The sequence below is a fragment of the Setaria italica genome, chromosome IX, assembly GCF_000263155.2.
Source record: "Setaria italica strain Yugu1 chromosome IX, Setaria_italica_v2.0, whole genome shotgun sequence".
Lineage (NCBI taxonomy): Eukaryota > Viridiplantae > Streptophyta > Magnoliopsida > Poales > Poaceae > Setaria > Setaria italica.
The window spans coordinates 56,796,533-56,809,627 of NC_028458.1; the positions used below are offsets into that span (position 1 = coordinate 56,796,533).

Below are 13,095 nucleotides of genomic sequence, written 5' to 3' on the forward strand. Positions count from 1 at the left end.
CAAACAATTTTCTTGTAGAAGTGATTCTGTGCTAATTCCGTGAAGTGATTCTATGAAATAAACTAAGAGGTTGGGAACTGAAAAAACTAGTTTCTCTTGATTCACTTCTTGCACAGAAACTCTTTATCTATAAAGCTTATCATAGAGAATCACTTCTCTCAAAGACAAAAGGAGATTGGCAGCAGCATTACTGATATATACGTGTTGGAACGTCTGGAACGAGAGGAATCGTAGAATTTTCTAAGGCAAATTGGCTTCCCCATTCGTGGTATTCAATTTCATTAAGGAAGAAATCAGCTGGAGACAAAGAGCTTGTGGCGCGCCAGTGATTACTTAGTTTCCATGTTAAGTGGCTCATGCAACCTGAGTAATAAGTTTGATCTTTTCATGTAATAAAACTATTGTAAAATTGTACTTCCTTTCTCTACTTATATGATATGGCAGAGCTCCTACTCTTAAATATTAAAAAAACACTTCTCTCAAAGGATCAGCTCCCATCGAGAATCGGAATCAGATGGATCCTACGCCCTGAACATGCTCTCTCTCTCGTTTGCAGATTGCATTCTACATGCACTCTAGCTTATGTAGGCGTATTCTAATTCTACCACACATGCATAGTTATACATTGCATGTTCTTCACATCATTAACAAGTTAACCATGCTAAACTAATTACATGCTAGAGAGAAGATTTAAATAAAATTTATGGTGTCATGTTGATGTATAATAAGCAAAACCAATGCTTATTGTCGCTCTAACAATTCCGCAGCTATTTATTCTAAAATTTTTGTTATGATATTTTTAATTACATGTTGATGCCTCCCAGAAAAAAACAAATGGAAGCACTCAGCCTTTTTTTTTCCCAACAAAAGGAAGGTGCAGTGCAGCGGCGCTCGTTCTTTCGGGCCGCGATATTGGGCTCTTTGGGTCCAACGAGCAAATTATCAGCCCAGGTGGAATCAAACTTGTGGACTGGCCTGGTCCGATCCGGCCCAAGCTTAAACGGGGCTACCCCGCCGGCCTATCCTCTCTGCTTCCAAGCGGCACGGCTCACCGCAGAGCGGGACGACGACATGACGCCGCCCGCCATCTCCCACCACCACCACCACCGCCTCCTCCTCCCCTTCCCTTCCCCGATCCAAACCCTAAACCCATTCTCCACCTCCTCCGCTCGCCTCCGCCATCAACTCCCCAAACCAATTGTCCTATCCCTATCGCTCCGACCGGCCTTCTCCTCTGCCTTCGCGGTCGCTGCCGTCGACGACGACGAGGATGTCGTCGTCGGGGATTGCCTCGTGTTCGACGACGATGCCTTCGAGGAACCGGACCTCGACCTCCCCTCTTCCGCACCGCCTCCGAGGGCCTCCCGATACGGCCGAAGGGCGGAGGCCAGCGGCGGTGGGAGTCTGGTGCCGGAGAAGTGGAGGGACGCCGAGGAGGAGATCAACCTGACTAAGAAGGAGAAGCGCCGCATCGCGCACGGGATGCGGTTCGGGAGCCGCCTCGAGCGGCGGGCGCCACCGGCCGTGACCGCCCCTGGCGAATTCCGCGCGTACCGCAAGGGGATGCTGCAGGCGGAGCGTGAACACGTTGCTGACGTATACCGGGGGCCGCTGGAGAGGACTCTTCCGCCGGAGAAGGTGGAGGAGCCCCTGCCGCCGGAGCCGGGGACACGTGTGGCTCCGAAGAATCCGAGGATGGGGATGGATGGTGGCAGCCTCGAGGACATTGCGGAGTTTTTTAGCAGTCGGGAGTATGCTTCGGACGAGACGGAGGACAGCAAGAACCCCAAAAGTGAGTTAGTATATCGTCTTGTTTTACCATACTGAAATGCTGTACTGCCTGCATTTTTCCTTAGAAATAGTGACTGTAGTTTATTGCTCATATGGCTTGGAAATGGATGTTTGCTTATGTCCAATTCTCCATGTGTGTTTAGGACATTTGTTTCACACTGGAGGTGAGAGCCAAGGGCAGTGATTACAGTATTTTTGAATTAAGACTTTACCATTGATTGAATAGTTTAAACCGACCAAACAAACATCAAAACTCATTGTATCCACCAATGGCACTGCAATAGATAGAATAAGGGCAGTTCACAAGCTTATGTTAAATGCATTTCCATGGGCTCCTATTGCCATGTTCTTATACCGCCACTGACTATGACCAAATGCTGACACCATACAGCAATCTGTGGCCAAACAGATAGTATTGAGTCTGGTACAAATTTTATTACCTTTGGTAAACTTGGTAGTCATTTTCGGTCGAACAAGGTGCCGGCAGAGTGGAGGAGAAGTATACTGCTACCAATATACAAGAATAAGGGAGATATTCAAAGTTGTACTAATTACCGAGGAATTAAGTTGATGAGCAATACTATGAAGTTATGGGAGAGAGTTATCGAGCATCGTTTGAGAAGGATATTACGGGTCTCTATGAACCAATTTAGTTTCATGCCTGTAAGGTCAACCATGGAAGCTATTTTCTTAATAAGACAAGTTATGGAGTAGTATAGGGAGAAGAAGAAGGACCTACACATGATTTTCATTGACTTGGAGAAGGCGTATGACAAAATACCAAGGAATGTTATGTGGTGGGCTTTGGACAAACATAAAGTCCCAACGAAGTACGTTGGACTTATTAAGGACATGTACAACAATGTTGTAACTAGAGTGTGAACAAGTGATGGCGACCTATATGATTTTCCGATTAGAATAGGACTGCATCAAGGGTCTGCTTTGAGCCCCCTATCTATTTGCCTTGGTGATGGATGAGGTAACAAGGGACATTCAAGGGGATATCCCTTGGTGTATGCTCTTTGCGGATGATGTAGTGCTAGTTGATGAAAGTCGAGCAGGAGTAAATAAGAAACTGGAGTTGTGGCGGGAGATCCTAGAGTCAAAAGGTTTTAGACTAAATATAAAACTAAAACATGAGGAGGGAGATGTCAGTTTGGAAGGCCAAGTAGTACCCAGGAAGGATGCATTTCGATATTTGGGATCGATGCTACAACGAGATGGGGATATTAATGAGGATGTTAGTCATAGAATTAAAGCGGGGTGGATGAAGTAGCGCCAAGCATCAGGAATTTTATATGACAAGAGGGTACCATTGAAGCTAAAAGGCAAGTTTTATAGGACGGCGATTAGACTTGCAATGTTGTATGGTACAGAATGTTGGCCTACAAAAAGACGATATGTCCAGCAGATAAGTTTTGCGGAAATGCGTATGTTGCGTTGGATTTGTGGTCATACGAGAAGGGATCGAGTCTGGAATGAGGATATACGTGATAGGTTAGGGGTAGCAAAAATTGAAGAAAAGTTTATCCAACACCGGCTGAGATAGTTTGAACATGTTCGACGAAGGCCTCCGGAAGCACCGGTGCGTAGTGGAACCCTAAGGTGTGACAGTAATGTGAAGAGAGGTAGAGGAATACCAAAATTGATATGAGAAGAGGCAATAAAAGGAGATTTGAAGGGATGGAATATACCCAAAGTTTTAGCCCTGGATAGGAGTGCTTGGAAAACAGCTATTCATGTGCCCGAACCCTGATTTGTGACTCTTGTTGGGTTTCAACTCTAGCCTACCCCAACTTTTGGGACTGAAAGGCTATGTTATTGTTGTTGTTGGTAAACTTGGTAGTCAGTTTCTCGTGCTATAAGATAGATAAATAGCGATTGATTGTTAGACAATGCCTCTTTTCTGAAACAATTCATCGACTGCTGTTTGGCCAGTTGGATGAAGTAGTAGTTTAGTTTTGTACAACTTTATCACTAATTTCTAGACCAGTGACTTTGTTTTCTTTTTGCATTATTGTTTTGGTTATTAGTTTTATTATGCATAATAATATTTTCTTTTATATGCCAGGCCGTCATAAGCTGTTCTCAAATGAGGAGAAGGTTCTTCTGAACAAGCGAGTGCCTGATCTGGACGCCGCTGCTTCTGTAAGCGATCCCTGTTCAGAGAAATTCAGTTATTGTCATTAGTAACATGTGGTAGCAGCTACGTTTTGAGTCATGAGAACCATGACCTCTGTTAGTTCAAGTTTAGTTTTCGGTGTAATGCAGCCTTGTATCTATTCCTTGTAGAGTAAATGGCCTCCGCTTCACACCCTTGCTGCATCTGGGGATTTCTATCTATTGGATAGTCTTTTAAAACATAATGTGGACATAAACGCGCTCGATAAGGTAATTGGTATTGTATGACCTTAAAAAAGTATATGTTTGTAAGGCTTCTATGTTTTTAGGGTCATTGTCATTGATTGGACCTTTTCTGGCTTCCTCAGGACGGTTTGCCAGCAATTCACAAAGCAATTCTTTCAAAGAAGGCTGCTATTATCAACTACCTTTTAAGGAATTCAGCAAATCCATTCATCCAAGATAAAGTGAGTGAAAGTCTTGTTTAGCATGCTTGTAAACAGTTTACACAGAGCCTATTACCAACCGCGCCAGTTGCGCCTGTCCTGATTGCTTAGGTTTATTGGTGACTCGGTCTGATATTGCTCCGAGTATTTGCATCAGCTATTTTTTATTGCTAATTTATTGCTTTTGCCTCATTTAATCATCATTGTCGTGATGAACTGTCTTTATCCTGGATTCCTTCTGGTTTGATGCAGTCTTATATGTGAGATTTATTTTCCATGTGTACTATTTTTCCCGTGACTTGTGTTAATTCTTCCACTTACTTTGCAATTTTTGTGATACAGGATGGTGCAACCCTAATGCATTATGCTGTCCAAGCAGCATGCAGTCAGACCATAAAGACTCTTTTGTTGTACAATGTTGACATCAATCGTCCAGATGATGTATGCTAAGTCCTAGAACTTTCTTGCTTTATTTTTTCTTCTGTTGGTTTGAACTAACCGCTGACACTTCGCAGTATGGATGGACACCTTTGCATCTTGCTGTACAAACACAGAGGACAGACATTGTGAAGCTACTTTTAATAAAGGGTGCTGATAGAAACCTGAAAACCCAAGTAAGTAAAGTGAACATTCTAACAGTTATCAAATGATTAGAACAAATGTATGGATTGACTGAATGGTTTACTTTGAATCATATTCCTTTAGTTATCACACATGACATTATGCTTTCACCTCAATCTGATCAATTTGTCATTGTATTTTACCACAGTAATTTAGGATGCAGTTATCACTCTACTATTCTGAAAACCAAGTGCCCTGCTACTGGGGAATAATTTTGTTGTTGAACTCCTTTCAGGATGGATTGACCCCTTTGGAGCTGTGCCTCCGGCTGGGTCACCATGCGCGTACATACGAGCTTCTCAAACTACTGAAAAGCTTCAGAGGAAAAAAACAGCGTGATTCAGTTTACCTGGAGGGTGTATAACCTGTTGGAGTCAGTGAGGTTTATGGAGGAGCTTGGGTCTCTGGGAGCCACTTTTTTGTTGTATTATGGAATTGGTTCGAGTTTTAGATAGGTATGGGCCTACTACATTGTTTTCGGCTTATTTATATTGTTAATTTTTGGCGTGACTAGACTAGTTGGTTGCAGGACATAGTTTAGCTCCGGAACTGGAAGCACTGAGGAAACAAGTATATAGTTGAGCCATGAGAATGGGATTCTAAACCTTTCCCTAGGTCAGTGTCCTACTATTATTAGAGGTGAGCCACTGATATGAGACAAAATGAAGATAATGAATGCTAAATATCTGTTATAAGATTTGCAAGTGTTCTTAGAATGGCACTGCCTTCTCCTTTTAGTCCATTGAAGCTTCTCAACTTGGGGTGGGCCAGGAATTTGAACTAGATTTCCGGCCCACCAACGTGCAATGGGTCAGGATTGCACTGTCCACAGGCCCTTGCTGGAGATTCGTTGCACATTTTTTTCAGTAGTTACTCTGATATGCAAAGAAGCAGGAGTTGTACTCCTTTTTCCCATATGATTTGCTGTGATGGGGTTGGGAAATTCTGTTATCGAATATTGAATCCATTGTTTTTGTGCTTGGCATTCTTTGTTGGACTTTTTAATCGGTTGGTACTTGTCGGTTGTCACCTGGAAGGAAACAGAGCCCGTTAGACTGACCTTAACATACACGTGTTTTCTATTCCACTAACTTATCAGTTGCTGACAATTCAGCTCTGATATGTTTGCAAACCTTGACCACAAAGGAACACGGATGAGGATTTTATGCACCCATGTCCACATGCCTGATGCAACTTCTACGCTATCAGGCTTTCAGATCTGGCGAGCACAGCCATGCCAGTTCTGTTATCTTTTAATCATGCCTGGACCGTTCTTTCCTTGGTCCCTGGGCGTGCCCATCTCAGCCTTTATGGTCAATTACGTGCATCAACGAAATTCGATTTGTACAGATGTTCTGAGCCGCCAATGCCCAGGATCTTACTGCCGTACCTCCAACGACCCTATCTTAGCCCTTGTTTTCTTTCACCACACTCCATGGTCCTTTCTGATTTTCTGGGTGGCCTTGAATGGCCCTGCATTGCACGTCAAACATTCCAGAGCGCAGCGCAGACCTGTAGTTGCAGCTCCAGTAAATAATCAAAGCATGGTAGTAAGACTAACACACCTGTAACTTAGGGGGTGTTTGGATAATAGGCACTAAACTTTAGCAATGTCACATTGGATATTCGGATGCTAATTAGGAAGATTAAACCTGAGCTAATTATAAAACTAATTGCAGAACCCTGTGCTAATTCGCGAGACGAATCTATTAAGCCTAATTAATCTGTCATTAGCAAATGGTTACTGTAGCACCACATTGTCAAATCATGGACTAATTAGGTTTAATAGATTCGTCTTGCGAATTAGACTCCATCTGTGAAATTAGTTTTATAATTAGCCTATATTTAATACTTCTAATTAGCATCCAAATATCTGATGTGACAGGTGCTAAATTTTAGTGGGGGTGTATGCAAACAGCCCCTTATAGTTCCAGGAAAATGGTTGCCAGATCAAACCGGCCAGCCCATGTAAGAAGTTCCAGGAAAATGGTAGCCAGTTCAAAGGTTTCTTTTCTTATGGGGATTTGGATACTATGTGCTAAACTTTAGCAATGTCACATCGAATGTTCGAATGCTAATTAGAACGACTAAACATGATCTAATTATAAAACTAATTGCAGAACCTCTGGGCTAATTCACGAGATGAATCTATTAAGCCTAATTAATCCATCATTAGCAAATGGTTACTGTAGCACCACATTGTCAAATCATGGACTAATTAGGCATAATAGATTCGTCTCACGAATTAGACTCCATCTGTGCAATTAGTTTTGTAATTAGCTTATGTTTAATACTTCTAATTAGTATCCAAACATCCGATGTGACTGGTGCTAAACTTTAGCGGGTGGTATCTACACACCTTAAAGAAATAAATAAAACATGGTAGTATGACTGTTACATTTTTCCAGAGAGGAGAAGGAGAGGAGGTGAAATTGGGGCGGCAAATCAAGTCACAGCAAGGTGAGCATACCAGACCAGGGCGGACCAGACTGGCAAGCAGCAACGCCCCATCCATGTGGCGGAGTGGCTCTTGTCTCTGCCCAAGCATTGATGAATCGGCATGGCTACTGGACTGGAGGTCTGGAGGCCTGTGAGGCCCGGGAGAGACGAGAAGAAGGCCAGCAAGCAAGAGGAGGCGCGGTGATGAGGTGACAGTTAGCTCGGGCAGGAAGGCAGCGGTAGAGGTCGCGTAGCATGGGGCTGACCTGAGCGGGGGTTGGAGAAGTGAATGAGGGAATCTTTGTCTGACGCTATGGAGGCCAGGCCACGGCAGTCGGCAGGCCAGGGCCAGGTCCGGGCGGCTGGCCGGCCGGCCGTGCATCCCCCTCCAGTCCAGCCCTCCTCCTTCGTCTCTGATCTAGCAGTAGCAGTAGGATGCGTGTAGTGTAAATGCTGGCGCTGCGTGCCTGACCAAAGTGACCATGCCCCATATTCTCTACCTGCTGTCCCCTTTGATGCTTTTCCCTGCCATCTCATTTACGCTCGTCTCATTACTCTCCCCTAGTTACTCCTTTGCAAGTCCCAACTACCTACCCATCTGGATCACTCCCATGGGGAATAGGTATATGAACAAATACAGTGACATAATCTATCTTTCCAGAATTCAGACTGATTAAAGAATGCCCATGGTAGTTGGGAGTATACATGATGAATTACTTTCGGTCAATTCTTTGACTGTGTAACCATGGGAATTGCACTCCTTTTTGTATTTTCTGACCAACTTTCCTTAATTAGTTCATTTGCTAATTGAGACAGGAGTACTGCTTAAGCAGAAACTTTGAAATAACATCTCGCAGCCTGACCAGATATTCGCATTTGGATTCGAACTACCAAATCCTTGGAGTCGCTGAAGTAACCCCCCCTGTCTAACATCGAACAACTACTCGATAATGAATGAATCCCGTGCTTGGTTGAGTTTAGATCCCTATCATGCTGTGCTAAAATTTGGCAGCGCATGTGGAATTTGGATTTCAATGCTTGATCTGGTGCCAAAATTTGGTCCTGGCAAGACCACTTGCAAGCCCTAAGGTGGACAAAACCTGACTTGGCTTTGCGGTCACTAAAGACCCAAATAGCACTGGTAGTGGTAGCTCTTCTGCGCTCGATTCGGTTGTCTACCTGCGGTTAGCGAATGCAACCAAGGTGTGATAGATCGACTGCTGCAGTGATAAAAGCACGGAAATTTCATCATGTTTTGTGAATTTGTTGCTGCTGGCATTTGAATTTGTTTTCGAGAGCATCTCATTAAGTACGTGCCTTGTCTCAATCCTCCATTATTACATTAAACTGTACTCTTTGCAAATGTGTACTCAAATATCTCATTAGGGTTAGTGTCTCGTATATTGCCAGCTCATCACATGCAGTTTTCACTATGGAGTATGATCAGGACTCACCCTTTTTACGAGGATCTATATTGGTCTTATCACATTTGTGTGCAATTACAGTATGTTATTGTAGTAGTTCATTATGGAGTAGTAATATGAGATTTGTTCTTGTATGGTTGGTAAAATGACAGTACGCCAAATGATTAAGTTGCGCATCGGAGTGGAGATCTGCAATTTTCGAAGGAGCAAACAGCAAAGACAACAATACTGTGTGATCTGTATTCATGTTCTGAGCATAAGAACGTTAGAGCAAGCTGGACCTCGTGCTGATCCACTGTGTAGTGGCAGGTCTCTCTCCAGTCTCCTGCTCCTACGCATGCATACTTAATTTCAAAATGGGAGCGTGTACAGCATGAAGACATGATTGAGAAAGAGGCAGAGGGGGAGAGAAGCTGGAGCATTTACAATTTGTATAGGCTTGGAAGCTGCACCGCATGCAGTACTGACCGTAATTGATACACAGAGATACAGGCGTACTACAGTGCTACTCCGGCCGACCAGCAGCATGGAAGATGGACTGTGTTGTTGTTGTTGTTGTGTGTGTGTGTATGCCTCGTGACCACTCGAATTTCTTTTATTTTTTGTGTACTTGTATTATAAGAAATAAAAATGGTTAGAGTACGGCTAGATGATCGTTAGTATATACTTTGAATTCAGATGGGTATATTTTTTAAAACAATTTCAGATGTATTTCTTAGCCTATGAAGTGTAACTCATTTACAAGTCAGATTCAATAGTCTCGGGTGATCACTTAAATGCCCCAGGTGCAGCCCATACGTAAAGCGGAGGGCTTTAAACAAGTGAACATCTCCCTTAACTATACTCAAGACATGATCAAGTACAAGGTGCATACATTCAAGTTTAAGTGTTTCGTTTCAAAAAAAAAGTCTCAAACTGTATGACTGCTGCATACGCATGCCTTCATGTGGCAGGCCTCAAACATAAATTCAAGATCGATCCAAGAAGAATTACAGAGGCTTCGCTCGCCGTAGCTACGACTGTCTTTCAGCCTTACAGGTATCTGCACTCCTGTTTATTTCGACTCCATGGTCGACAGAACAGGGAAGCCATCAGCATTTGGATCTATCTCACCAGTCCAATCTTTCTTCCTATACAAATGATCCGTAGTTCAATCGTGGGAGCGGACAGCATGTAATCAACATGTGATTGTGCAAAATGTGTAGTCGCAAAGCATGAGCATTTCATTAAGTTTAAGAAAAAGAACGGGACAATTGACAGAGCATCAAACAAGCGAGTTTTTGAACAGGAACGCTGGTTGTGCAAAACTCAAGTAGATTAGATCGATGCTTAGCTTGTCAACTTGATATGCATGTTCGTTTCGTTTCAAATACCAAGAAATGCATTACTATACACATGCATGATCTAAACTCTGAAGTCCGAAAATAGGATGATGCATGGTGACTACTGACAAAAATGTCTCAAAAGCTGCATGAACTCGTAATAATAAGCATGTTAGTACTCAAATGGTACGTCGCAACGGTGGATTTCTGCAAACACCAGGTAAAAATTCACCGGAATGAAACGCAGGCATAAGCGCCACCAGATGCATATGAATGCTCACATACTTCAGGAGTGTACTCCTAGGAGCATACATAACTGCTCGTACCTCAAGATCTCAAGTGAACACAAGAAGGAACCTCGATTTTGTTGAGAATACGACTGAAAATACGTAGTATGAAAGAGTACTAAGATATTGGCACGGCTCAATCAGAAACACCAGCGATCTCGCGTGCATCGCCCCAGCAGAGAGGGTGGTCATCTGAGTGAGCCGAGCCAACATCATAGCTACTATTTCATCCCTCCTTTTCCTTTTGCAGGCCTGCAGATCGAGTGGCGTTGGAAGGTAGAACGAAGCACGGACAGCCATGGCCATGCAGAAGGTGAACAGCGAGCAGCTGGAGAAAGAGGAGAAGACAGAGAGCTGGAAGAGGCGAAGAAGGGAGATGGATGTGGGCTGGAGAATGGAGGGGAGGGGCTCCAACTTATGCACCTCTTGGGTGTGGGTGGGCATTCAAGTCCCTCCGGCTACCAAATGAGTAAGACAGGCTGCAGCATTAATGGAAACCAGGCCCTGTCTCTCTCCATCTCCAACATCGTGGAGGGAGTACATGGATGCATATGTAGGTGCAACCACATAAATGAGATTCCCCCGGGCCACCCCAGCTTTCTTGCCCGATCTGACCCCTCCCTCTCCTCTCTATCTCTCTATCTCTCAGAGCTGATGAGCTGCTATGGCTCGCTGCATCCTGAATCCTGCATGTGTGCGTGTCTCTATGCAGTAGTGCAAGCTAGAGGGTGGCCAGCAGCAGCAACTTTGTCTGTCAGTCTGCCTCCTGTTCATGTGTGAGCGAGCGAGAGAGAAATGAAACCCTAGCAGCAGCTATGGAGATCGATGGCTCCGGAACGCAAGGTTTCTTTCCTCTACCGACGGATCGAGGCAGGCAGCCATTACTGATCTCGGCGACGGGTGAGGTGATGAGGACGGTGAAGAACGTGCATGCTACAGCTCCGCCATGCTTCGAGGGCTACTGGGGGGAGTAAATGTGTTACGGACGCGATGCGATCGGGGGACGACGTGCGTGTTTAATTTCTCACCGTTTTTTCATCGGTTTCTGAGTCGTTGGAGGCACGGATGAGCACGATCCCGAGCTTTGATGGAGCTGCTGGCTGGGATATGGATGGATGGACGGATGGTTACAGCATTTACGAAGGGCGCGTGACACCATGGGTAATTACTCCTCCTACGGTTTCAAGTTTGAACGGCTTCCGCACAAGACGAGGGACGAAGGGCTTCCGCGTCGCGTTGTTGGTGACGGAGGACGAAAACTAGGGTTTCATTTCATTTCCTTCTACGTAGGTGGAATGGACAACTTCGCCCCTGAAGAGTGAAGATTGACAGCGTGCTCACTGTTGTCACGTTGGGTGTGTATCCAAGTTCTCAAAGAATCTTCTTGGAATCAAATGTCACTGAACCTACCTGGCCTGCCACATGGGTCATCATTTGTCAGGTTTTTTACTGATGAGTGAGGCTAAAACTGTTCATGGCTGCCACCTCCAAGATGAGCTAGCTAGAACTGCTTTCACAATGCTTACTGCAAATATGGACCCATGTGATGAAGTCAAATATGGAGTAATGTGAAGTCTTCCTCAACCACTGCTTGGCTCAAGAGTCATGACTATTCGGGTGCAGTGACGCCATCACGCTACCGTGAAGCAAGCGGTAGTTGAGGCTGTCGTGAAGCAAGCAGTCGTTGAGGAGACGTTGGATTATTTTATTTCACATGTATCCGTGTTTGCAATGAGCTAATCATCTGATACACACATCATGAAGTAGAAGAAGTTCTAGCTTTCCTTTGAGGTTGCAGCCACGAACAATTTGAAGCTTCACTCACACCGTGGAGGGCCTTATTTTATTCAAGTGTTAGGTTTGTTAGATAATCATGACATATTTTTTATTTGCTCGAAACCGCAATGCTCACTTGAACATGTTGATTTGGGACAACTTTGAAAATATTTTTTTTGAGCATATTGAGAACCATTTGCATGTTGCTAAACATGTTCTAACGCGGAAATATGACGTGAACTGAATGCTGCTCGATCCTGATGCAATGCAAAACAGGCCGGGCGCTTTTGTCCTTGAACTCTGAAAAAAAAAACTGAACCGGGACTTCTTTGGAGTTGGAGTACTACTTAAATGTTGTCAAAAAAAAAAGTTTGGTGGTGGTTGCCTGCTGTCATGCTGCCGTCTTTCGAAGAGAAAAACGGTTGCATATGGTGCTACACTGCTAAGCTATTTACAACTATGTCCTCGTTAGATTTGAATCGATTTTGACAATAAAATATTTTCAAAGCAACATTGTTCAGCGCAAGCGTCGATCGGTTGCCGGTTACTAGTTTTAGCTTTTTACTACTATACATATCGACATTTTGGACCAAAAAGTAATGTTGATGTATTTCGAATAACGCAAGCGGTCGTACTACCATGGTTTTAAAATCCATGCAAGTCGTCTCCGTCTTAGGGGCTGTTTGGATACGAGGTGCTAAACTTTAACAGTGTCACATCGGATGTTTGGATGCTAATTAGGAGGACTAAACATGAGCTAATTATAAAACTAATTGCAGAACCTTGTGCTAATTCGCGAGACGAATCTATTAAGCCTAATTAATCCATCATTAGCAAATGGTTACTGTAGCACCACATGTCAAATCAT

At 44.0% G+C, this 13,095-nt stretch overlaps 1 protein-coding gene and 1 long non-coding RNA gene across 5 annotated transcripts; one reads left to right on the forward strand and one right to left on the reverse strand.

The window, feature by feature from the left end:
- The first annotated feature begins 1,036 nt into the window (after window positions 1-1,036).
- LOC101762173 (ankyrin repeat domain-containing protein, chloroplastic) lies at window positions 1,037-9,143 on the forward strand. Of its 4 annotated transcripts, none has more exons than XR_001164827.3 (9): window positions 1,037-1,792; window positions 3,863-3,939; window positions 4,084-4,182; window positions 4,281-4,379; window positions 4,701-4,799; window positions 4,874-4,972; window positions 5,215-5,434; window positions 5,509-5,618; window positions 8,995-9,143. XR_001164827.3 is itself a non-coding variant. In XM_004985741.2 (7 exons), the coding sequence occupies exons 1-7, from the start codon at window positions 1,072-1,074 to the stop codon at window positions 5,341-5,343; spliced, it is 1,323 nt and encodes a 440-aa protein (XP_004985798.1). In that variant the 5' UTR covers window positions 1,037-1,071; the 3' UTR covers window positions 5,344-5,716. The 4 variants fall into 4 exon arrangements, 1 of the variants encoding a protein (XP_004985798.1); XR_002675994.1 differs by lacking the exon at window positions 8,995-9,143 and adding an exon at window positions 5,718-5,964; XR_215994.2 differs by lacking the exon at window positions 8,995-9,143 and having other exon boundaries at window positions 5,509-5,716.
- Window positions 9,144-9,700: 557 nt separating this feature from the next.
- LOC111255856 lies at window positions 9,701-10,838 on the reverse strand. The gene is made up of 2 exons (XR_002675995.1): window positions 10,491-10,838; window positions 9,701-9,972 (listed from the first exon to the last, which is right to left on the reverse strand). It is a non-coding gene; the product is annotated as an uncharacterized LOC111255856 (long non-coding RNA).
- Window positions 10,839-13,095: the final 2,257 nt, after the last annotated feature.